Source organism: Hibiscus syriacus, unplaced genomic scaffold, assembly GCF_006381635.1.
Source record: "Hibiscus syriacus cultivar Baekdansim isolate YM2019G1 unplaced genomic scaffold, ASM638163v2 tig00110198_pilon, whole genome shotgun sequence".
Classification (NCBI taxonomy): domain Eukaryota; kingdom Viridiplantae; phylum Streptophyta; class Magnoliopsida; order Malvales; family Malvaceae; genus Hibiscus; species Hibiscus syriacus.
In genome coordinates this window covers 2,028,307-2,055,604 of record NW_024062623.1, presented here as the reverse complement: position 1 = coordinate 2,055,604, position 27,298 = coordinate 2,028,307, and the positions used below count along the sequence as shown (strand labels likewise).

General features: G+C 33.6%; 2 protein-coding genes and 1 pseudogene across 2 annotated transcripts; 2 read left to right on the top strand and 1 right to left on the bottom strand.

The window, feature by feature from the left end:
• Nucleotides 1–4,287: 4,287 nt before the first annotated feature.
• Nucleotides 4,288–9,414, top strand: LOC120218641 (synaptotagmin-2-like). Its single transcript, XM_039215570.1, has 12 exons — nt 4,288–4,448; nt 5,080–5,178; nt 5,269–5,319; nt 5,424–5,547; nt 5,924–6,042; nt 6,236–6,337; nt 7,355–7,429; nt 7,573–7,649; nt 7,731–7,977; nt 8,158–8,508; nt 8,849–8,980; nt 9,115–9,414. Exons 1-12 carry the CDS (start codon nt 4,338–4,340, stop codon nt 9,241–9,243), a joined length of 1,617 nt encoding a protein of 538 aa, XP_039071501.1. The 5' UTR covers nt 4,288–4,337; the 3' UTR covers nt 9,244–9,414.
• Nucleotides 9,415–19,461: 10,047 nt separating this feature from the next.
• LOC120218640 (receptor protein kinase CLAVATA1-like) lies at nt 19,462–22,613 on the top strand. The gene is made up of 2 exons (XM_039215569.1): nt 19,462–22,118; nt 22,212–22,613. The coding sequence occupies exons 1-2, from the start codon at nt 19,526–19,528 to the stop codon at nt 22,556–22,558; spliced, it is 2,940 nt and encodes a 979-aa protein (XP_039071500.1). The 5' UTR covers nt 19,462–19,525; the 3' UTR covers nt 22,559–22,613.
• A 1,638-nt stretch (nt 22,614–24,251) lies between these two features.
• LOC120218429 lies at nt 24,252–25,433 on the bottom strand (annotated as a pseudogene).
• Nucleotides 25,434–27,298: the final 1,865 nt, after the last annotated feature.

Here is a 27,298-nt window from a genome sequence, read left to right as displayed (position 1 = left end):
CCAGTAAGAGACAAATCAGTGAGACTTTTTTGCTCAGCTTGTGAATGAAGAAATGAATCCAATGATGGTTTTAAAAAGTTATGGCCCAAATGGTTCAACCAATAGCTAATAATCGAGAGAGGGCACAATCCTTCTCCAACACACTCGGCTGATGGTGCAGGATGGCACATGTGTAGTGATGGACATGATGAGATTTCCGGCCAACCCGATTCAACATGAAAATATATATCATACGCTTAAAGCTCTATCTGACCTGATTTTAGAGTGATTTTACTATATCCGAATTTGACCCATCTTTTTGAGATAAAATTAAATTTCGATTTTACTTGAAATAAATATATTTATAAAAAAATTATTAATTTTATTTAATAAAAATATGGATCTAATTCAAAAATAATAATATAGATATGAGTATTATTACAATTATATCTAAATATATATGGTAGAATTACATTATTTTTCAGGTCCAGTCATAAATTTTTTACCTTAAATTTGAACCCGACCTAACTCAAACATCTCCTCTAAAAAACTTGATCCGACCCGTATCTATTTTTTTAAACAACCCAATAAGATCAGATCGGGTCAAAACCCTTCTAGTTCATGTCTCACACCCAATCCTACGACACTTGTAAATGGTTTCCAAATATAAGTAGTATTATAAACTAATCGAATCGAATTTAAATATTGTTGAGTGTAATTTAAAATTTTCAAATTTTCAAATTCGGCTACTTAAAATTAAACAACAAATAAAACAAGTAAAGAAATATAGAATTGGCGTGGATGGAGATATAATGGGCTGCTAGCAGCTGCCGTAGGTAACATGACAGAGAAAATAAAGAATAATTTTGGGTTTGACACGTAGTGGGTCCATATGTCGACAACGATAAAGGGTTTAGAGTGGGGGACACTTTGAAATTGTCCACTTGGGAAAATTTTGATTTTATTCATCATTTGTATTTTTGTTCACAATTTTTATAGGGCAAACTTAGGGATGGACACGCGATGGGACGGACCGTCTTTTGGACGCCTCCATTATGATCTGAAAATATATTGTTTATATTCGATCTTATTTTGTTTTGAGAAATTTCAATTTTGTTCTTGCCTTAAATCCGTCCCTTTTTTAGATTAAAATTTTGATTCGACCTGATTTTGATATTTTAAAATAGTTAAAATAATATATTTATATCATTTATTATATTTTAAACGGTTAAAATAATATATTTTATTTAGTCACTTAATTATTCGCATATTTTCATTTGGTTATCTGACTATTTTTTTTAAATATCACTAATGTTATATTTTAATTTTATTTTGGTCATCTATCGTTAAAAATTTAACGGTGATACTAATATATCATCATAACATAATATCACATCAACAATTATGTTATTTTTTTAACGGCAGATGATCAAAATAAAATTAAAACATAATGTTAGTGATGATTTTGGAAAAGAATCATTAAGTGACTAAAATAAAATAAAATAAATAGTTAAATGACTAAATATGTAGTTTACCCATTTTTTATCCATCCGTGATTATTATGCTATGTGAGGCTTCATTTGTTAAAAGTATTATTATTGAATTAGATGACACTTTTTTTAAAATATTTTTTAATATTCATTTAAAAATTGATTCGATTTAATTCTAAATATAATTAACAGCATGTAGCCACCAAACATCAAATGCTTTTCGGATAAAATAAAATTCTAATAGATATAACTGGTGAAGAAGATGATGAAAAAAAATTAACTTTGATCTCAATTGCAATTATAACTCATTAGTTCATTCTCTATATTTAAAAGGTATTTAGAAATTTAAACCCTAGCCACTTATTTTCCAAAAAACAAAAAACCTTTTAACTATGTTATCTTTATCTTTTTTATTTTAGGTCGACAGGTGGCGACATCAATTTTTGTGCCGCTTATTGTTGCTAATATTTTTATTTTTCTTTAATTTTTATATCACATCTTTTGTATTTTTAGATTTTAATAATTTTGTGTTTATGATACATTTTATTAAGACACTTTTTTTTCTTCTAATTTTATGACATGTTTTCGGTTATTTGATTGTTATTTTAGTTTATCATTTTTCTCAAAGTTAGATTTGATACCGTCACAATTGATCAAGATGACATTTATTTTGTTGTCATGCTTATATTTCATGTTTTGGATCCTCAAATTGGATTCGGATACATGATTTACATTCACAAATAGTTTTTTTCATGTCGTTCGACCGTGATTTACGGTTTGTCAGTAGATTTTTAGTAGTTTTATTTTTTTGTGGTTCACTTGTCGATGCAGTCATATTTGTTAGTATCTATCTTTTATTCAAGTTTTTAGTTAGGTTTTTAATATTTTTTTTGTATGAACCTTGTATGATCTTAAGTAACTAATTTTTGTGTTAATTATTATAAAAAATATCTTAATTATATATTTAATTTATATTTATAGTTATAAATATTCATTGTAATTTTGCATATTTTATCTTTCTAATAAAAAAGCTAAGGGATTTAAAAAAAAAAAAGGTATTTAGAAATTTAGGTGACGAAAGTCGTACTAATAGTGAAATTTTCATAATTAATTCAATTCAATAGGCAAAAATACTTTCTTAATTTGAGACGATTGCATTAATTTTATAACGAGATTTAGCTAATAATCAGTTACTCCATTTGGAATCTAACGCGTAATTGAATATTATGGGTAAATATTCGTTTCAGTACTTGAATTTAACTTCAATATTTTATTTGATATTTAACCTTTTTATTTAATTAGGTATCCGAATTTGGTTGTAACATTTAATTTTGTATCTACTTTTTCTTCTGTTAAATATTTAAAATTGATTTTTTAAATTTAAATTGATACTTGTTTTTTTCCTCCAATTTGATACTTATTAATTTTTATTTGGTTTGAACTAAAAAAATTAGATTTGAGTACTGTATGAAGTAATTAGAAGATAGTATTTATTTGAAAAACTCTCAATCATTTAACAATGAACGCATAACTACTCTTACAAAGGACGTGCTTAAATTTGAGATCTGTAAAAATAATAATCATCCATTTAATCACTGAGATGACTTAATACTACAACTAATACATTATTGTTATTGGGCAGAACTATTATATTTTATCATTTTCAAAATGGATCAATTTATTATCACATATAATAAGTTTAAATATATTTTTAAAACACTCATCAAACAATATTAATTATTATTCTATATTATTAAAACTCACAAAATAAAAAACACAAATAAAATAATAGTATAATTATTTTAGGGTAGACAAAACTCGACTCGAAAAGCTGATTTTTTCGACTGTACTCAACTTGAAAAAATTCGATCCGAATTGACTTTGAGTTGTACTTTTTTAAACTCAACTCGATTAAAAAAGATTTCAAGTTCAAACCGAATCGAGTCCCTCAGCTCTATATGATACATGTATATCACATATGAAGAAATATATTGTATATGGTTATAAAAAATATTTAAATTGAAATCAAATAATATTATAAATATTTATAATTAAATTTAAACAGAAACTCAAAAATTCAAATTGATTTGAAAAAATCTCAATTTAAATTTAAGTTATAAAATAAGACTCGTAAATTTAAATAACTCGAAATTTCTTAATTTAATTAAACTCAACTCCATTCGATAATAAAACGTTATCCTTAATTCATTCTCTTACCATGCTTTTCAGCTCCCCTATAAAAAAGTTAAAGCCCCTGTATCAGTTACAATGATATGGTCCCCATTAATCGTTAACTATCTACCTCCCTCCATTTTCTTCAAATTTGATTGATCTTATTAATCGTTCAACTGAAACAACAATTATCACCATTTTCAAGCATACACCAGCATTTTTTACAATAAAAATTCGTATAATATAAATATCCATGTTTAAGGACTAATATGGCAAATACAATTAAGGGATGAAATTAAAAAATTGTAAACTCAAGGACTAAAAGTAGCCTTTTCCCTTATTAATATGTTATATTATCATCTTTAAGCTAGGAAGTCCAGGAAAAAAAATCTAATCCATAGCCAGCCAATTGAAGGTTGCCGACAAACAGGAGAGGCTCCATTGAACGTAAAAGACTGACCACAAGTAGTAAATGCTCCTTTTATGCTTCCACTCTTCTTAAATATTTTTAGAACTCTAATATCTCTGTCTTTCTTTCTTTCTTTCTTTCTTTCTTTCTTTCTTTCAATTTTGCTTCAGACAAGAATCTTATTCAGATTCCATTTCTGAGTTTTTTTTCTTCTCCTTGAACTCAACAGAACAAATATTTTTTATGCATCTTGATTTAACATTCTGAGATATCTTCCCAGAAGAAGGATGGGCATATTGAGCTCTATATTGGGTGTTTTTGCCTTCGGAATTGGAACTTCTGTCGGGATCGTCATTGGGTATTACATGTTCATCTACTTCCTTCCCACTGATGTTAAGGTTTGCTTCTTTCTCCTTTGAATTTTCCATATGTTTTGCTTTTTTCTTCTTCTTATGCTTACTCTCTAGGTGGCTGTTCTTGTTCTTCTACAAGCCGATCTATTAGTTTAAAGAATGGATATTTACTATAAAAATGTTAACTTTACACTAAGCTGATCAAATATTTCGTTTTTACTTGTATTTATGGTCAACTCAAGTTGTTATCTTAATATAATTTAAGTTTATGGATTCTATCTACAGTTTTACTTGGATTTGTATTTTGTAGTGTTGAAAGATGTATATCCATAGTTTTGAAGTGATCAAATTGAGAGCTTATGCTTTTCTAAGAAAGTTTTAAGTTTTAGGATTGAGGAACTTTTCTAACATTTAACAGAGTTAATTCTTTGTTATTGCTCCTTTCCCACCCCACTTTTTCTCGGATTTTGCATATTGTACTAGATCACCATTTACCAAACAATTTGGGCCGTGTTGATGTCTGTAAATGGCGAGACCGTATCTCACTAAGTATTTAAAGTTAATAGCTGAACAACATTAGTAACACGAATTGTCTCCATTGTCATAATTCAACCTTTGAACCATTGATAAGATGGTCATGTTGTTTCTTTTCGTTTTTAACATTCCCTGTGTTCAGGATCCTAAAATTCGTCCTTTGGTTGAGGAAGACTCTAAAACTTTGCAGCGGATGCTTCCAGAGATTCCCTTGTGGGTCAAAAATCCGGATTTCGACCGTGTATGTTCTTCTATGCTATGTTGTTTCTGTATGTCGGGTTCTAAGTGCAATAAGTTATGCGCCAAGTAATAACTGTCTGTTTCTCTGAAGGTTGATTGGCTTAACAAATTTATCGAGAACATGTGGCCTTATCTAGACACGGTATGTGCAACTGCAGTGATCTTTGACCTATTATGGCCTCTCTTATATTTGTTTGGCCGTGTTTTATGGAATACCTTAACAAGTGTCGATACTCCTTTTTCAAGGCAATTTGTGCAACTGCCAAGAATATAGCAAAGCCTATCATTTCTGAGCAGATTCCAAAATACAAAATTCGGTCGGTTGAATTTGAAACGCTTACTTTAGGAACCCTACCACCAACGTTTCAAGGTTGACTTCTCTTTCTCAAATACATTCTACACACATGATCACAACTGCTTATGACATACGAAATGCGGTCACATTGTATCATTGATTAATCTAATTTATTCTTTGCATCCCAATGAGAATCCGAATACCACCGCATTCATGATAGAAGCATTGCAATTCTAAAATAAAAATAATCTTTTTGTTATAACTGTGAAACTTGATTGTACTGAAAAGAGTGCATACTAGATGTCAGAAAAAATGGCCTAGGTGCAAGCATTATGGTGGCTACGAGTTTTTAGCTTATTTGCACGCAATGTGTTTTATTCGTTTGCTTCACCCCCGCAATTCCAGCACAAATTTAATAGTTATTCTCATTGTTGATTTTATCATACGCCAGGAATGAAAGTCTATGTCACTGATGAGAAGGAACTTATTATGGAACCATCCTTAAAGTGGGCAGGGAATCCTAACATCATTATCGCTGTTAAAGCTTTTGGATTAAAAGCCACCGTTCAGGTATTTGCTAGTACACTGATTGATTAAAAGATGAAATATGCATGCCAAAACATGAGAAAATCTGTACACATTCTCAACTCTCGAGTTAACAAACATATGTGCACCCATAACAAAGTGGTTCAACGAGATGTAGATGAAAATTGCTAATTCAAGTGAGGAGCATTTACCTTTTATTTTCCTCCTTATCTTTCAGGTTGTTGATTTGCAAGTTTTTGCTGTTCCTCGAATCACTCTGAAGCCTTTGCTCAGCGTTTTCCCTTGTTTTGCCAACATATATGTCTCCCTAATGGACAAGGTGTGTTGTTATTCAACAACGTAAACACATTTAGTTTACTTTATAATAAAGTTTTGGTAAAATATACGTTTAGTACTTAAACTATCAAATTTATTTCGTTTTAAAAACCTAAACTTTCATTTGTGTCAAAATCATATCTAACGTTTATTTTTTGTTTCGTTTTGATACCTCGCCGTTACAAAGTTAACGAATTTTTACAACATGGTACTTTTTCATGGATAAATTACATCATTCATCACTCAATTATCTTCTCACTTTTATTTTGGTCATTGAAGTTTAATTTTTTTTAATTTAATTACTCAACTTTCAAATTATTTCTAATTTAATCACTTTACTTTTAAATTTATTTTTTTTTATTTTAATTATATATTAATAATATAATAATAAAAAATATCATGTCACAAAAATCATTAATGAAATAAATTAGAGTGATTAAAATATGAGTAATTTGATAGTTGAAATTGATTTTTTTTTAACTTTGGTGACCAAAATAAGAGTTAAAATATAGTTAAGTGATGAATGATGTAATTTACCTATAAAAAATGTCACGTGAAGCAGTTCCTTAAAGTTTTTGATTGTAGGGTATTAAAACGAAACAAAAAGTAAACTTTAGGTGTGGTTTTGAAAAAAATGAAAGTTTAGGTACTAAAATGAAAGAAAACTGATAATTTAAAAACTAAATGTGTAGTTTACCCTAAAGTTTTTACTACATTACAAAGGCGCTCATCGTTATTTACTCTGATAAATTTTTTTGCTTCATTACAAGTCCCTACAGGCCATGTTATAAATTTCTTGCATGATACTTCTCTAAACATCATTCTCACAAGGATTTTTTTTTTCTTTTTTCTAATGTGTTTATTTTCCGACTGCTTCATGATTCAGTTTCAGCATTATGTGTTTAGGAGAAAGCATCGTCCAGGCCGGTGCCGGTTGTAGTAATATTATTCATAGAGATCTCAGTTTCTAGCCTCATTCTTTCTATTCCCTGTTTCCCTAATCTTCCAGTTTAATGTGCAGCCACACGTTGACTTTGGGCTTAAGTTACTGGGGGCAGATGTTATGGCCATTCCTGGATTATATAGGTTTGTCCAGGTAATACTTCTATTTATTTTTTCTTCTTCAAATCAATCCAATATTGTGATGGAGAACGCTATTATTAACCTCATAGCCAATGGTCATCCTATCACAAATCAATTTTCTTCATTGTGCTTAGCAAGGATACTCTATTTCTCCAGGAGCTCATAAAGGATCAAGTTGCAAATATGTACCTATGGCCTAAAGCCTTACAAGTGCCAATATTGGATCCTACTCAGTAAGTGTGCATATTCCAGCTTTCTGCAAATTACAGATGAGACTTTATGTATTATCTTCTAATATTTCCTCAATTTGATAGAGCCATGAAGAAACCTGTTGGAATTCTTGATGTGAAAGTTGTGAGGGCAATGAAGCTTAAAAAGAAAGATCTCCTGGGAAAATCCGATCCTTACGTGAAACTAAAATTAACAGAAGAAAAGCTGACCTCAAAGAAGACTACTGTGAAACAAAGCAACCTGAACCCTGAGTGGAATGAGGAATTTAATTTTGTTGTTAAAGATCCAAACACTCAAGCGTTGGAGATAATTATGTATGACTGGGAGCAGGTATGAAACTTTTGATGTATTTTGTAGATTGATACATGGTATTACCCTGTTCCGTGTGTCCTCGTTGGAAGACTTTCCTTAAACCAATGCTAGATTTCTCTATGTTTTGCATTATCGTGTATATGCATGCCCTGTATATTCCACATGTATTCCTCAAGCTGTATGTTAACTTCAATTCAGGTTGGCAAACACGACAAGATGGGCATGAATGTTGTTCCTCTGAAAGATCTTACACCCGATGAACCAAAAGTTTTGACTCTCGATCTGCTGAAAAATATGGACCCGAACGATCAACAAAACGAGAAGTCGCGTGGGCAGGTTGTCTTGGAAGCCTTGTACAAACCTTTCAAGGAGGACGAAATACCAGATGACATTGACGAATCAACTACGGTACAAAAAGCTCCAGAAGGAACACCTGCAAGTGGAGGTTTACTTGTAGTTATTGTGCATGAAGCTGAAGATATAGAAGGAAAGAACCACACAAACCCACATGTGCAACTTTTATTCAGAGGGGAGGAGAAAAAAACTAAGGTATGCCATAAAAATTTGTTTCCAAACTTCCAATGCATCTTTCTTTTTTATTGCATTCCATATTCTTACAGCTGCAACTGTTGATTTCACCATTTAAAATCTTGGAAATTTTCGATAAATCATGCTGAGGAACATCCACGAGTTGGAACCAACAATTCGCAGTTGATAAATCAGCATAAGTCCGCAGTTTCAGGATGCATTATTGAGTATGAATAGATAAGCTATTAGACCTGTTATTTTTCCCTGCATGATCAAATCTCTATTGTAATTTTTGTCTGAGCATTGTGTTCTTGTTAGTTACCATACATTTTGATTCCTCGTCCGAAATTTGTCAATACAGCGTATAAAGAAAAGCAGAGATCCAAGATGGGAAGAGGAATTTCAGTTTATGGTGGATGAACCACCCATAAACGATAAAATTCACATCGAAGTATTCAGTACGTCGTCCAGGATAGGGCTACTGCATCCCAAGGTGCACATTGCATTTCTTTTGCTCTCGTTTTCGTCCTCTCTCATGTCATTATAACAACCATTGGTCATCCTTTTGACCCAATGGATGATTAACTAGATCTTTATGTATAATAATGCTTTACATGTTTTTACCAGGAATCTTTGGGTTATGTTACTATAAGCCTAGCTGATGTTGTGAATAACAGAAGAATCAATGAAAAATATCATCTTATCGACTCGAGGAACGGTCGGATTCAAATTGAGATGCAGTGGAGAACTTCTTAGATATTCAGCTATTTGGGTTTGGGAAAGTTTGTAAAGAATTAGTAGTGTTTTCTGTTAATAGCAACTACAGCTGTCGCATTGTTTCTTTCTTCACTCCCCTTCTGTTTATCAAGCTTCTCGACTCCTCTTTAATATGTTGTTAATGTCAATAACTATCAATTTCCTAGCAAATCTCGCCTTCCTGTTGGAACCAAAGAAATCCCCCCCCCCATGTCCTGTAAGCATGCATGAAATATCTTAAGGGTAAATTATAGAATTGATCATTTTCGTTTAAATTTTGTATATTTTTCTAACTGAATTAAAAAGATATAATATTTTGTCACTTTCGATTTTATTTAATTAAAGAAAATTTTTATTTAATGAAGATGTGGAGATTAACTCATAACTGTTGTTAGGCATGTAAAACTTATCTTATGAACATTGCCATGTAAAATGATAGAGAAAACAACTATGAAACAAAGACATGATACATCTTTCAGTTTATCGAAGAAATTTAGTTTACAATTGTCTTGTACTAAAAAGAATTATGGCTGCCATCACACTTCGAATTTAAACAATAATACAACTATGAAAGAGGAAATCAAATTCTCTAGCAGACTTACTTAAAAAAAATAAAGAAAAAATAATTTATAGTGCTTAAACATTCGGAGAAAAATAAACAAAAATGCAGATAATGAGACCAGAATTACAAGCCTGCATGACTGTCAAATGAAGCGAACCATGTTTAGCAAATTAACCATAGATGGAACCCAAAAGAAAATTGGAAACGTTTATAACAACCACTAAACAACAAGACATTAGGAGAATCCACGGAGGAATACAGCAAGGGATGCAAGGCACTTTAAACTTCCTATAAGCCGCATCGCAAGCAATACTAAAAAAATCCAGCGAAGCCATTTCAGGAATACCTTGTTACATTAATCAAGTTTTGGTGAATAAGACCAACAAGCCGTCTTGGGTTGGTGAATAAAATTTTTGATGTTTTAGAGATCAATTTGTTACTCTTGAAATTTTAGTGGGTAAAACGAAAACTTACTTAAACATTAGTGATCATGTGTATAATTTACCCTTTTTAATTTTATATCGACATTGTGCCAGATAGTAATCCGTTTAATGTCTCACGACAATTAACCCTCAATTATCACATCTTAATCAAACAAAATAAAAATAATCAAATATTATATTTTTTTTAAAATTTAATGAAGAAAATTGTATAAAACTTAAATAAAAATGATTAATCTTGTAATTTACTCATACCTTAATTAACTATTTTTATATTCTTTGGATTTTTGTCGATTTCATTAGGTAGTGACATGATTGATTGAACGTATTCACATTCGTTTTTATTTATAAATCACCATTCATTATTATTTTAAAATTGTCGACACAATCTGTGGCATAGCAGAAAAAATAATTCGACGATCACCAGAGATCCAAATACAAGAAATGAATCAGAATAAAAAAAAACATTATATTTTAAAATTTTAAAAAATATATAGAAATATTGTTGTAAATCTAATCGACTTTGAACTATGTTGATTACCAAATCACAACAATAGTATCACGAACTCTACTTATTTCACCTAATTGCAGCGAACAAATTTGATTTTCTAAACATTTTAGAGAATTTTACGAGTGCCGGTTGTTGTACCCCTTATGCTTTTATATATCTTTTAAAGTCCTAATTCGATTTACAACTAAGTTTTTATTAGATATCCATTTTTAAATTAAATTTGTAATATTTTAAATTGTAATAAAAAATTATATTACAAGTGGTTTAAAACTTATAACCAAAAATATTATATTATATATATATTTTTGTTCTCTCAATTTTTTTAAGATTTTGTCTTGACTTATACAAATAAATCCATTTTGTATACTTAATTCTGGTAAATAAAAGAATTTATATATATATATATATATATATATATATATATAACTTTAAATTCGTGATATATTTAAAGTTATATTAAATTAGTTATTACTTTAATTAATTCGGTTATTTGATGAAACAATTAAAACCCTGTGGAAGTGACCTTTCCCCAACACTACACTCCATCTTTGATTGATGAAACGCTGCCGCAAAAATATTCTTCACATCATCATTGCCGGCTCAGATCTCGTTGAACAATTTAGAAGTGTATTCTGTTGAAATGAGTGCCTTACGCATTGATATCGTCTAGTCTATCAATCGCCGCTCAACTCCCAAACTTCTCAAATCCATTACCCTTTGCTAAAACTAGTAAAAGTAGGGATAATGACGTATCTTTATAGCCCGAGTTCCTTTGCCCAAAGATTCTTCGTACCTACCTATATCTCTTGCTAATGGTAGGTTGGTTTTGTTTCCTTCGTATTCATTATTGAGACCGTGGGATGGGCAGTGCCAATGGTATGTCCAGTTTGCTACCATATTATGTAACCATGCCAACGATGGCTGGGCTGGACAGAACCGTAGATTTCATTTGCAGCTGTAAGGCAAAGCTCGATAGTGAAAGGTTACAATGTTTGAGCGTTTGAGACATGCAACATTATAGGACAAGAAAATGATGTTTAAGCCATCACCCTCTAACTTTTAAAACACTTTCACTGTCAAACGCAATAATTTGGGCTCCATCGAGGCCAAAGTATTCTATAAATCTAATTAATATTTAAAAAAATTTAATAAGCAAAAAGAAAATATAACGTAAAGATTTATTTGTGTATTTTATCCAATAAAAAACACAGGTAAGCGAAAAGGAGAAAGTTTGTGCAATGGGAGCAATGGTCCCCTTATTTTGTGGACGGAGCCGATCGGAGAAAATAACAAAAAGAGTAGACTTTTAGCTCACATCCAAACCGGAGTCAGAGCCCAAAAAGGTCCTTTCTTCGGGAAATGACATTCACAGCCTTTAATAATACCCCATCTTCTGTCTTCTCAACACATTCATCTTTCATCAATCCCACACTACTAAACCCTCAAACTCTGATTGCTTTAAAAAAAAAGAACAGAAAATGATAAACAACTGGTTTCCATGGCTGACAGTATTGCAGTCTGCATTTATTACTGGGCCAAAGTTCAGGGAACCGGCAGATCACGCCGTCAAACCACACTCATCAGATGAGTAGTACCTTACCAGTAAACAGTTTGTAAGCCCTCCGTTCAGAGTTAACGTTTCAGTCTCTGCCATGGCGGACCCCTCACTTTTGACTCGCAGAAAATAACAGAGCTGACAGAGCTTTAAAAACTTGTAAATTCAAGGTTAAATCTCTCTGTCTTCTTCCATTTTCAATTGCATGTAATGTACGATGGAAACCATGGGGCCACTGGCTTTTCAGATTTTATATTTGTTCATTTCCATATCCAAGCTTATGCATTGGCAACTACGATTCGAGGTAACATTTGATCGATGAGATATAAGATTATCTTTCGACAATAAAATTATTATAATATATATAATTTAAAATATTATTTTATTTTAAATGTTTAAAAAATATATAAAATAATAATATTTAATTGAATGAATATAAGATAATAAAAATGTATATTTTATAAAAAAATTTGAGATATATATTTTTATTTAACAAGAGTATTTCTCAATATTAAAATGAAAATATTTACATGAAAGTTGATTAAAAATATAATTTTTTATTACTTTTAATTTATATATTTTTCATAAAATTTGTACACAAATAATTTAATATATATATATATATAAATACAAAATCATATTTATATTAGTATAATTATGTGTTTACTTTTAGATAGTAAGATATTGAGTGATATACATATTTACATCTGTATAAGTATATGTTAATTGTTGTTTTTTAAAAATTCTATTCATTCTAGATATATGTTTTGTATGACGAAATATCATATAAAATTATTTGACAAATTTAATAGAAAATATAAAAATATAATAAAGAAAACATTTTATGAAAATTAATCATAGAAGTAAATGCAATAAAATTCATATAAAAAATAAACTTGAACCAATCACATATATGTAAATACTCAAAATAAAATAAAATTTTAATTTTTATTATATTCATCAGATTTTTTATAATAATTATTGAAAATTTTAGAATCACGATAAAAATAAAACAAATAAAATAGATTTATACCAATGTAATTATACACAAAAGAAATAATTATTTTGAAATAACCATATCATTTCAAGGGTACTTTTGTCTTAAACGGAAAGAATTGTCTGATACATAAATAAACAGATATAATGATATTCTTAGAAATTCAAGCAAAAAAAAAACTATTGTAGGTAATGTTTTATTAAACCCAGAGGAAATGCTCTTAAACCAACTTGGATATGTAATTCCAGAGAATATTATTCTCTTTTATCCAAACATTCCCTCAGGTATACTATATTATTGACAATTTAATTATTTATTTTTTAATTTTATATACTTATATATAAAATTGATAAATAATAAAATAGATAAAATTTTACATTTAATCATTAATACTTAAATATTATATTAGTTTAATCTTAAACTTAATCCTAATTTTAATTTAATTTAATAAATTAATTATTTAATCAGAATATAAATTACACATATTTATGTATGAGAGGAATTGAACCATTATTAATAGGGGGAAAGGGTGAGTACCCCAACCACTAGACCAAAGATCCTTAATAGTTCAAAAGTTACAATAAATCGTATTTATCTTAAAAATTTGTTAATATAAAAAGAGAATTTTTGTTGAGAAAGACATAGATCGTTAACGTAACTCTAAAATCGGAGATGGTATAAACGTTATAAAAGTGGCAAAGACGTGTTTTACCTAGTGGCGGATGCACTCAGCCCTTTATACGGGTCAAATGCAACCATATTATTTTAAAAAATTGGTTAAATTTAATTTAATGTGTTAAAAAAAGAAAAAAATTACAATTTTTACATACCCATTATTTTTAAAAAAAGAAAATTAAAATTTTAGACATTCATTATTAAATTTTTGAATCCGTCACTGATTTTACTGATTGTGTTTTTTACGTGTGCTGTTAAATTAATATAAGACAAATTTTATAGAATGCGTTTTTGTCACGAATATTCAAGACGCATCTTATACAAAGTAATTTATTTAAAAATATAATATTTCAATAAATACTGGTGAAGGAGTAATATTTCGGTCTTTAAAAATGGCGATTTTCCCCAAAAATCATCGGTGATCGGTATATTTACCGATCTAACACCGGTCAGATTATATTTCTCGATCTAACACCCGTAGCAGTAAAGCGCGCCCCTTGAACCGCGCTATATGCTGATTTGGCGCCATGTGGAGTATAACGCCTCATGTACCGCGCTATACGCTGACTGGGTTACACGTGGGGTATAGCGCGCCCCCTGCTCCGCGCTATACGCCACGTATGGGTATAGCGCAGATCAAGGGTCGCGCTATATGTAGTACCAAAATTATATTTAACGCGGTCCCTGATCCACGCTATATAATAATTACATATAACGCGGTGTCGGTACCGCGCCTTATATGTTTATAAAAACCGCAACTCTCCTCACATCTCCTGCATCTCTCCTCTCTTATAAATTAATACAACAATTCTGTCAACGAGTAATAATTCTGGCAATCTTCTCATATTTGATTTAGAAGTTCGTGCGATTTTTCGTTATAAGGTAATTTTGTTATAATTTTTTAATTATACTTATTGTTTATTACCATTATTTGAAAAAATATTATACTAATTATTTTCAATTAATTTTTATGTTTGTAAAATTGAAAAGCGGGTGCATACGTCGAAATAATTTTGCAGTGCAGATAATAATATAAAATTATATTATTTAAATTATTTATGTTGATGTGTAAAAAAAATTGTGTTATATTTTCGTTTATATATAATTTATTTAATCATATTTGTTTAAGTTATTTAATTTTGCAGATATAATATTGCCGCACTTTTAAACTCAAAGAATAGTGCGACTTTCAGCTATTGTTTATTATGATGGTGAAATTCGAGAAGATGAAATCGGCGTTATTTTCGTATCAAATGAGCGTGTTAAAATATCATTCAACAGAAACATAACTCTTGATGAGCTAATAACGAAAATTTCGAGGAAGATTCATGTTGGAAGTAATAGAAGAATGTCGTCGTTGCAGTACATATTTCCAACATCATTGTTGTCATTAACTTATACAACTTTCGAACTTTCGAATAATGATGACGCTCAAATGATGGGTGAAGCTCAAAGTAATAATTCAGACGCCGCTATTGAGATGTATGCATATTTTGTTTAAGTGCGTGCTATTCGGGGTCAATCTTTAAGCTCATACTATGGGCTGGTTGAACAAGTTGATCAAGTTGACAGTCCAACTACAGTAATGTGTAATGATTTTAATGCCATAATGGGGAGACATTCATCCGCAACTCCTTACGATATGTACCGAGGTGGGTCCACGAACAATCCGTATGGCAACACCGCGTCCAGTTCAAGGGGAAGGCATTCATCTGCAAATTTCTTTGACCATATGGAGATGCCATCGATGCAACCATCTGTGAAGTTTCCATTTGACACGATGGCCTCAAGCTCCAGGGGAGGCATTCGAATGCGAGCTTTTTCGATCTCAATGTCGATATGCCTTCCAGTTCAAGGGGAAGGCGTACAAGTAGTAGGTTCTTCGACCTAAATGTGGAGAGCATGGAGGAACCATCATCTCCACCACAAGAACCGTTTCGTGAGCCTGGTGTGGATGGTGCTGAGACTGTACTATTCATTCACCTAGAATCACCGCAATTCAACTCCGATGATGATGAATTTCTATGAAATGTGGCACAAACTGACCCTCCTGTACACATGTATGAAGCTGATTATGGTGCAATGTACTGGACAGAATTTGCGGATATGCCTCATCTCGGTGACTATGGATATTACTCATCAATAAATAATGGTGAGTTATCTTTAGGCATAGAGTTTTCAAGCAAAGAAGAAGCGATGATGGCTATCAAAAATTACAATATTCGTAATTCTGTTCAGTCCAGAGTCAATCGATCGACGACCAAAAAATATGTACGCTATTGTGCCTGACGCGAGAACGGATACAATTGGATGGTTCGCGTATCGAAAATGAAGAGGAAAAACAACATATGGGAACTAACAGTATACAACGGTCCTCACACATGTTGTGCTGGAGGGGTTAACCAAGATCATCCCAATTGGACTCTGAAGTGATATGCCAAGCCATCATGCTCATGGTAAAAGCAAGCTCTCATATAGCTGTTGCAGTGTTGATTTCAGCTATACAATTGCAGTATGGGTACACTGTCTCCTATAAAAAAGCTTGGTTGGCAAAACAAAATGCCATTGTCAAACTTCATGGCGAATGGGATGCATCTTACAATGAACTTCCAGGTTGGTTTAGGCTGGTGCAGACGTTGAATCCTGGGAGAATTGTGGACTTCGAAACCTCCTATGCATACCATAATGATCGAGTTCTTCGCGATCGATGCAAATTCTACCGGGTTTTTTAGAGTTACCCACAGTGCGTTAATGCTGCCAAATACTGCAAGCTTGTGGTCCAGATCGACGGGACTTTCTTGTATGGAAAATACAATCAAGTTTTATTATTGGCAGTTGTCCAATATGGCAATCGCAATATGACAATCCCAACATTCTTCCAGTTACTTTTGCTCTTGTCGAATGAGAAGATAAGATTTTTGGGCTTTTTTCCTCTGAAATTTACGTGCACATGTTATCACGAGGGAAAAAATTTGTGTCATTTCAGATCGCGGAGTTGGGATCAAAACAGCAATGGAGTCTTTGGGTTTGTTGAAAACATTTTGATATTTCGATATAACAAATTAAGTTTAAATGAATTTTAAGATTTTACAAATGATTTTCTAAGTATATTCGATTCAAATTAATCGAATGTCAAACTATTATTCCAAGTCTTTCAAAAACAATTTTAATCCTTACTAAATGTGTAAAATTGTGATTTATACTTAAACTATTTTTGAAACAATTTTCATAAAGTATTTTGAACCAAAATCAAGCCTAAAATCAATTTTTCAGAGTGATGCACTGATGCACCAATCCATGCATCGATGTACCATGAATTAAATTGAATATCGAATGCATTCCATGCATCGATGCACATCATGCACCGATGCACTGAGGATTATATAAGAACATCGAATGCATTTGATGCATCGATACACCAGCCATGCATCGATGCACTCGGCCTATTTTAAAACATCGAATGCACTTGATGCATCGCTGCACTCTTAGTGCACCGATGCACCATTGGTATGCATCGATGCACTGACGCTCCCAACTGTATTAATTAATTGTTTTCACACTTAAACGACTCTATTGACTCCTCTAATCATCCCCAACGTTCAGAAGTGATTCAAGGTGTATTTAAACAAGCTTAGAAGCCATTGATCAATAACAATAAACATCAAGCAACTAGAATCAAAAGATAATCAAAAAGAAAACATCAAACCTCAAGTTTGAGCATTTCAAGCCTATTTTTCATTCAATATTCATTTTGCTTTCAAGAACACTATTGTACTCAATTGTATTCATTCTTGAGTGTTCTTTTCTTTGTTCTAGAATTGTGCAAACAATCTACGTTATGAGGATTTCCTTGTAAGTTTGCAAATTTGTATTGTTCTCTTTGGGAGAGAGTTTTCTCAATAATTTGGGGTATAATTCTTGAGGGTTTGTAAGGTTACTCTTTGTCCTCAAAAGAAAGACAAATTAGTGAATTTGTGGAAAATCCTTAGTGTAGATAGCTAAGGTAGTGGACGTAGACTTTGGTTGAGAAAGTCGAACCACTCTAAATCGCTGTGCAAATCTTTTCAATTTTCTGCAAAAGCTTCCACCGAAATTTTTATTGCCAATTCACCCCCCTCTTGGCCGATTCCGTCGATCGATTAACTCAACAATTGGTATCATAGCCTAACTCATTTGAAGGTTTAATCACCTCTTGAGTCGATTCGGGAATAGTTATATCGATAATCAAAGTCATCAATGGCCTCCGCTTCAAATTTCAACTCCAATATCGATTCGATGCCCGTCAACAAGCCTCATTTCTTCAATGGAGCTAATTATGCCTATTGGAATAATAAGATGATGTACTTCATTCAAGCAAGTGACATGGGAGCATGGAATGTCGTAGTAGAAGGATACATCAAGTCTCTCACTTATCCAAGATTGTGGAGTGAAGGAGAGACAAAAATCTTCCAGCTCAACTTCAAAGCCATCCATATCATTTTTTGTGCTCTTGGACCATATGAATACGGAAGAGTTTCATCATGTACAACCGCCAAAGAAATATGGGACAAACTTCAATTCACTCATGAAGGTACCGATGAAGTAAAGAAATCTAAAATTAGTATTCTAAAGCATAGCTATGAAAATTTCATGATGAAACCAAATGAAGATATCAAAGCTATGACGGATAGATTTTAAACGATTGTCAATGGTCTCAAATCATATGGAGATATCATTTCAAATGAAAAGTTTGTGAGGAAGTTAGTCTACTCCCTCCCAAAATCATGGAAATCAAAGAAGACGACAATCATCGAGTCTAAGGACCTAACGTCCTTAACCCTTGAAGAGCTAATCGGTTCACTCCTCACTCATGAAATGATGCTTGAAGATGAGGTGGAGCTTGATAAAATTGAAGAGACACCAAAGGAGAAAGAGAAGGAGAAAAAGAAAAATATTGGAGTTGCTCTCAAATCCACAAAAGATGAGAGTGATTCGGATGAAGATGACGATGACGAGGAAATGTCATTGTTTGCCAAACGGTTCAGAAAAATGATGAGAGCTTACCGAGGAAGAAAATTCAAATGAAATGAAGACCTCAAAAATAAACCAAAAGAGAAGGACCCGATCATTTGCTATGAATGCAAAAAGTCAGGGTATGTCAAATATGATTGCCCACAATTGAAGAGGAAGGGTCAATCAAAGAATAAACACAATGCTCATCGTATGTCGCGGGATAAGGGGCACGCTATACCTACGTGACGCCAAATCAGCATATAACGCAGTTCAAGGACACGATTTATTACTACGGATTTTAGATCGAGAAATATAATATAATCGGTATTAAATCGATAAATATACCGATCACTTATTATTGGGAAAATTGCCTTAAAAAATATTATTGTGATTTTTTTTTTTGGTTAAAATCGCTGCGATTCTCTTATGGAAGGCACTGTCTGCAGTAAAACTCTACTTAACGTAGCCACTTGCACTGCATCTCAATCTTCAACATTGGTTTTGTTTCTCTCTCCCTCTCTCTCTCTGAACAATCGAAGAAACCCGAGAAATGAGAAGCTTTTGCTGTTATCTTCTTTTTGTTTTCTCGATTCATGTACTATTCTCGGTCACCGGCAATGGTTACACTGATGTTGAAGTTCTGTTGAAGCTTAAGTCTTCGATGATTGGACCCAAAGGTTCGGGATTCGACGACTGGGAATTCTCTTCATCTCCTTCAGCGCATTGTTTTTTCTCCGGTGTTGAATGCGACGAGGATTTCAATGTTGTTGCTTTGAATGTGTCGTTTGCTCCTCTCTTTGGCACCATTCCTTCTGAAATAGGGCTTCTCAACAAGCTCGTCAACCTCACTATTTCGTCCGATAGTCTTACAGGGAAGATTCCGGTGGAGATGGCGAATTTAACCTCTCTTGAGATATTCAACATCTCCAACAATATCTTCCAAGGCAGTTTCCCGGGAGAATTACTTACGACAATGACTCAGCTTGAGATTCTCGACGCTTATAATAATAACTTCACGGGAGTTCTTCCCATGGAGGTCGTCAATCTCAAGAACCTCAAGCATTTATCTTTAGGAGGCAACTTTTTCATGGGGGAGATACCAGAGAAGTACTCTGAGATTCAGAGTTTGGAGTATTTGGGTCTTAATGGCATCGGTTTAACAGGGAAGAGTCCAGCTTTTTTGGCTCGTTTAAGAAATCTGAAGTACTTGGTAATTGGATACTTTAACGCCTATGATGGAGGGATCCCACCAGAGTATGGTTCATTGAGTCAACTCGAACTTCTCGACATGGCAAGCTGTAATCTTACCGGCGAGATTCCTTCGAGTCTGGGAAATTTGAAACGCTTGCACTCATTGTTCATTCAATTGAACCGACTCAATGGCCGTATACCTCCTCAACTCTCTGGTTTAGTCAGCTTGAAATCGCTTGATCTTTCCATAAACGAACTTACAGGCGAGATACCAGACACTTTTTCTGATTTGCAGAACATTACACTTATAAATCTGTTCAAGAACAATCTCTACGGTTCAATTCCATCATTCGTAGGCGATTATCCTCATCTTGAAGTGTTTCAAGTGTGGGGAAACAACTTCACCTTTGAGTTGCCTGAGAATCTAGGCCGCAACGAAAAGCTTTATAAGCTTGATGTTGCTTCGAATCATCTCACTGGGTTGATTCCAAGGGATTTATGCAAGGGAGGAAAGTTGGAGACTTTAATTATGATGGAAAATTTTTTCTTTGGTCCACTCCCTGAAGAACTCGGCGGCTGTACGTCTCTTATGAAGATTCGTATAATGAAAAACCTTCTCAATGGAACAATCCCGGCTGGGATTTTCAACTTGCCATTGTTAAGCATGATCGAGTTGGGTGATAATTTCTTCTCCGGTGAGCTGCCGTCCCATATGTCTGGTGCTTCGCTTGGTCAGTTGAAAGTTTCAAACAATTGGATTACTGGTAAAATTCCTGTTTCAATCGGCAATTTGCACAGTTTGCAGGTTTTGTCTCTTGAAATGAACAAGTTTTCCGGTGAAATCCCGGAAGAGATCTTTAGTATCAAGTTGCTTTCGAAGATTAACATCAGTGACAACAATCTTACTGGTGAAATACCACCTTCGGTCTCTCAATGTACTTCGCTTACATCGATTGATTTCAGTCGGAACAGTCTCACCGGTGAAATCCCAAACGGAATCGACAAGCTTAAAGATTTAAGCATTCTCAATTTCTCGAGAAACCAGCTAACTGGTGAAATTCCTGGTGAAATCCACAACATGATAAGCCTTACAACTCTTGATCTCTCGTTCAACGATTTCATTGGCAGAATCCCCGTTGGTGGTCAATTTTTAGTGTTCAACGACAGTTCATTTGCCGGTAACCCTGACCTCTGCCCACAGCGCCACTTTTCTTGCCCGGGATTGATGAATAAAGCTGGAGGTTCGAGTCATGGCCATGCAGTGTACTTCACTGCTTCAAAGCTCATAATCACAATCATTACTTTAATCACTGCTTTGTTTTTTATAGTTGTCACGGTTTATAGAATTAGAACGAAGAGGCTCAAAAAATCCCGAGCCTGGAAGCTCACTGCATTCCAAAAGCTCGATTTCGGAGCTGAGGATGTGCTGGAGTGCCTGAAGAACGAGAATGTTATAGGGAAAGGTGGAGCTGGGATTGTCTACCGGGGTTCCATGCCGGATGGTCTTGATGTGGCAATTAAAAGATTGGTGGGTCGTGGAACCGGAAGAAACGATCATGGATTCTCGGCGGAGATTCAAACTCTGGGTCGAATTAGGCATCGAAACATCGTGAGACTGTTGGGTTATGTTTCGAACAAAGACACGAATCTGTTGTTGTATGAATACATGCCTAATGGGAACTTAGGAGAAATGTTGCATGGGACAAAGGGTGTACATTTGCAATGGGAAAGAAGGTATACGATTGCCGTAGAAGCTGCCAAGGGACTTTGTTATCTTCACCATGATTGCTTGCCATTGATTGTACACCGGGATGTGAAGTCAAACAACATATTGCTTGATGAAGACTATGAAGCTCATGTAGCTGATTTTGGGTTGGCTAAGTTCTTGCAAGATGCCGGTGCTTCCGAGTGCATGTCCTCCATCGCTGGTTCCTATGGTTACATCGCCCCAGGTTTGTATTTTGAGCCAGTGTAATAATTGAGATGAAGAGTATTGTATTATGAACTAACTGGCACTGACCTGGTTATTGTGATGTATGCAACAGAGTACGCCTACACACTGAAGGTCGACGAGAAAAGCGACGTGTACAGCTTCGGTGTTGTGCTGTTGGAGCTGATTGCCGGGAGGAAACCTGTAGGGGAATTTGGGGATGGGGTGGACATTGTGAGGTGGGTGAGGAAGATAACATCGGAACAACCAGAAACATCCAATCCTGTTCCGGTGTTGGCAATTGTTGATCCCAGGCTAAGTGAATATCCACTTGCGGCGGTCACCCATCTGTTCAAGGTAGCCATGATGTGCGTCGAGGACGAGAGTTCTGCGAGGCCAGCCATGAGAGAAGTTGTTCACATGCTCACCAATCCACCAGTCTGCCCCTATTTCGACACCTAGCCTCCTCACCTACTGATTTTCAGTGGCTTATCAACCAAGTTCATGGGCTTGATTCTAGCGCATAATATTCGTATTAGAATTATCTTGTGCCATTTATCTTATATACCAAGAACCTGAATTGGATTTAAACACTTCCAAGGCTGTATATACAAGAATCTCACTTAGATTCAATTTCTTCAAGGCTTTGAGTTTCTGTTTGACAACTTCAGAATAGCTTATCGAAGTTTACTGAATTATCACAATTTGCATCTAAAGTTTTCTAATTGAGGCCAAGATACATAGTTACCACATTTACATCTTGTAACCTGTGGGCTGTGGCTGTACAATCAAAACTGAATATGTAGCCACAAGCACATAGACTCCATTATGACCACTTATTTCACCTAAGCTTAAAACGCCTTAGATCAATATATTCATCAATGTTTTTAGTTTTTTCTTTGTATTCTTGGGTTTTCAAAAAATATTCTCTCTCTATCAAAAACAAAACACAAATTCAAGAGATATTCATCATCAAAATCATTTTTATACAAAACCCTAAATTACAATAAATCCCTAAATGAGTTTAGAGTTTAGAATTTAACTTGAACTTGCTTGATGAAATAAATATCACCAAAAGATAAGGCTAAGCTTGGGCTATCCAAATATGAATTTGAAGGTTTAGACCACTAATTTAGGGGTTATTAGATGTTTCTCTCTTTAAAGCTCTTTAGGGTTAACAATGGTGATAAAGCAAAAGAAGAAGAAGTAATATTCCATCTCTCATTCTTCTAACATAGCGTGTAATTTAGAGGTATAATCATATTAGAACAATGCTAAAACTCATATGATAATAATTCATATTAAGAAAAATGTATAATTAGGAAAAGTTACAAAAATGTGACACTTAGACCATTATTAAAATTATTGTGGTTAATTATCTAATTAAATAAAATTATTTAGATCACTAGAGAGGGACAAAGTTATGTATAGTCCCGGGGCTCCCAATTTTTTTATTATCAAAAAATATATAGGGATAAATACCTGTTTAGACCTTCAAGTTTTGATTTATTGTGATTTTGTTCCTCCTATTTTTTATTATTAATAATAGTTTACCCCCTCAAATTAGAATCGTAATCATGACTTTGTCCCTATCACTAGATATGAATTTCTATAGTTTTATTACTAAATATCTTTTGTGACAAGTCTATAATTTTTATACACCTAAGATATATGTAACTAACAACGTGATAATTTGCACACAACCGTTTATTTAGACACATTAAAAATATTCAAACGAAAAATTCTATTTTTTCCCACAATTATTCGTAACACAATTGATTTTATAACTTTTACTTTAATAAAGTCTAATGATTTATCCAAAAGCTTAAAAAACGTTAAAATTAATTCAAAGTAAAAAAAAGAACATTTTTATTTTGAAAATTTTAAAAACATGGGAAAATTCAAGAGATGAAGGAAGAATTGAAGTGAAAGATTAAACCAAGCTTGCGATTCCAGCGAAGTGGGGCGTTTCTTTATCAGCTATCCTCCAAGAAACACCAACTGGATCACTCAGATTCTCAGTAAAGTTAACACTTTCTTCTTCTTCTTTTCTAAAGAAAAATTAATAATAGATTTAGTGTCGTATACACATTGCCTAGAAAAAAACAACTTTACAACCAGCTGAAGAAGAATCCAGATTAAGTTCCACAAAGCTTTATGAATAAAATATAGTGAGGATGAGAGAAGTAATGGCTGAAGCCAACCACGTCGTGTTGAAGACAGCAGGAGAAAGAGTCCTAGAAGAGTGTCCCGCAAGAAAATCTAGTAACCATGAACTATTATTGTCGTCCGATGGGACCTCTCCTGGCGCTGTAACGGATGATCCATATGCTGCACCTGCCGTCGTTTCTGTTGTGCCTGGTCTTGTTAGGGTCGCTGATTTTTTACTGTATAAAATTTAATTGTAGATGAAACATAAACATGATAACTAAAAGAAGCATAAAGAAAAAGAACGAGAACTAATGGAGTATTCCTATTCTCAGTGCTTACATTGTAGACGAAGGGCAGAATGTGATCGTATAATCAGCTCCCGTACATGTAAACGTACTCGTAGCATCATCGAAAGCGTAGCTATATGATTTCGGGCATGCGGCTTTGAACATCTCCGAATAAACAGATGGTCTACATGAGGCTGAAGTGCCGTACGCCTCGCTGCAGCAAAACTCTGGAGTCCCAAAAGCCTCGCACGCACTCTTGCAGGCGTCACCGGACACTACTCGTAACTCAATCGGGCACCTCCTGTTCAAATCATTAGCACACCCTGTTGACAAGCATGTGCCTAACCCACCTCTTGGTTCCACCATCATCGGCAAGTTGTAACCGTCGACTAGACTAACGTCGTAGAAATCTTGGGTGCCTGACCCAATCGTGAACTCAGCTAAGGTAGCTGGGGGGCTTGCACCTTTGCCATTGCATTCAATTTGGTTAGAGGCACTTAGAGCCACAATCACCAGTTTGGCAGACAAATTGGCCTGTGTTTTGGTCTGATGTGCATCCGCTTCTGCCCCAGAATCTACCCGACCAAGAGGGTGGTGCCTGGAAGGACCGGGACTCACCCGATTGTAGCTCAAATCCGTTGCTATCCAAGTGAGAGTTGCCTAGAATACCAGGCCAAACTGTGTAGTCACATGCATTAGTAACTGTAAACGTAGTCCCAGAAATTTCTGTGTGTATATATATATATATATACATATACATATAAACGCAATCTCGTTAACGTTGACGGTGTATAGTACAGATCAACATTAAAAACGTTGGAAGAATTCTTGAATATCTTACCTTGGAGGATGGAGAGCAGAGTGAATAAACAAGTGGAAAAGATCAGACTGAGATCCATATGATCTGCAATGAAATTTTGTGGTATAATATAATTCATTTATGGGAACGGAAATGAAGAAAAAGCGATTTGATGATAATGGCCGATTTAGAAATATTATTTCGGGTAAATATACGAGGGTCCGATCGAGCTGAATTGAGAAGTTGTGAATTATTTGAGAGACTCGCTTAAACTTCAAAATCAATGTACTAATTATTAAAAATTTTGTGTTTTTCAAGTTTTATTTTATAACTTGACTCGATTTAAAAAAAATTCAAATCGAGTTGACTTTATAAAATTACGACTCGAAATTTGAGTCGAATTAAATTTTACCAACCCCTAGCCCACATCATTATTTACTAATTTTAGACATGCATAATGTTATAAATATTATGCAACCTTTATTGAATTTAAATAACGGTCCCCTACTAAATTAATAGCCGTTATATAACATTAAAGATGTCTTCCAAAATTATTATTGTATGATTAATGATTACAATAACATTTACTATTATCTCGATTGCAATAAATGCAACACATTTGAAAATACGACTACAATTATAATTTAAATCTCCGCGTCCATCTTTGACGGTCACTCTCTCAACTACATCTCCCTCCTTGAGTTAGGTATTCGTTTGGGTCCTTCCTCAATTCCAATCCTTGTTTTTACACAAGTATTTGTTAAATCACGAAGTATATATTCATTTAAGAACTATAATTAAAAACAATATCTAATGCACACCTCAAATAAATCATAATCCTAATCTTCTTACAAATTCAACCCTTCCATATTTCCTACAATTTATACTTAGAATGAGATGGATAGGCCGTTTAACTAACAAAGTGTGTTGCTAACAGTCAAAATGCTGGTTTAAATTGTCTTCCTCAAATCTTGCAAAACTATCAATTAACTTTCAAATGATCGTGCTAAAGTTGAAATCAAGCCAAGTGTTTATGTCACTTCAAAGTTATATCATTCAACAAGTTCTTATTGTTTAATTGCAATCTTTTTATTTAAAAAATGGCCGCAGGCTTTCCAGGATTGACTTGTCAAAGAGAAATTAAAGAAAAACCTTGTCAAGTTAACACTGTTAGTGTTGCCCTCGTTGCCTCTTTTATTAAAAGAAAAAAATACAGCATGCTTTCCGGTGTTCGAATGAATGCAAATGAACACAAACAAATGTGAGTAAATCACAGTGACAATAAGGAGGTAAACAATTGCGAGTTCATATAAAAGACATTACTTGTGCTGCTAAATTCAGACGTGTCGAGGATGTATGAGGTAGGGACGAAAGTAAGATTTTATGTTAGGGATGACGGACTTCTAAAATTTTAAGAGACGAAAAACATATTATGAATATAATATATAAAAAAATATCTAAAACGGACTTGTCTTCCCTCAATTTATCCTGCATGGTGTATGGGGATTGAAGCCATTAAAAAGAAATAATGAAAAGTGGGAACCGACATTGCTTTTTGGTGAGAAACCGCAAAGGAGATGCTAGTGCTTACGCTGATCCACGTAATCGTAAACGTGCTACCGTGGAATGCATTTGGCTGTGGGACCTTGTCATCAAATTGCACATTTTAATTTGCATGATGCTGGTCTAAGGCGCGCGCTAAGTAGTGGATTTCTAGTGTTAACCGACAAATTTAGCACGTCGAGTCCACTGCGGAGACCAAAAATGCGAAAATAAGGGCAGACGAGAGCCATATGTGCATGGCAATTGCAAGGAGGCGGCTTTGGAAAATGGTTTCTCTTAAAGCACATGCCAATGTATTACTAATTAAAGTGAAAATTCCTACGTTAGCAAGGGGAAAGGTTTGAGCTTTTCATAGGTATAAAGAAACTGTAAATTTCAAATTCCATCACTTCAACTTTAACT

Bases quoted from the DNA above. Each gene is read 5' to 3' on its own strand.
- LOC120218641 (XM_039215570.1), top strand. From the start codon at position 4,338: ATGGGCATATTGAGCTCTATATTGGGTGTTTTTGCCTTCGGAATTGGA. The intron at 5,548-5,923 runs GTTGACTTCTCT...ATCATACGCCAG, and splicing joins CCTACCACCAACGTTTCAAG to GAATGAAAGTCTATGTCACT. The intron at 7,650-7,730 runs GTAAGTGTGCAT...TCAATTTGATAG, and splicing joins CCAATATTGGATCCTACTCA to AGCCATGAAGAAACCTGTTG.
- LOC120218640 (XM_039215569.1), top strand. From the start codon at position 19,526: ATGAGAAGCTTTTGCTGTTATCTTCTTTTTGTTTTCTCGATTCATGTA. The intron at 22,119-22,211 runs GTTTGTATTTTG...TGTATGCAACAG, and splicing joins CTATGGTTACATCGCCCCAG to AGTACGCCTACACACTGAAG.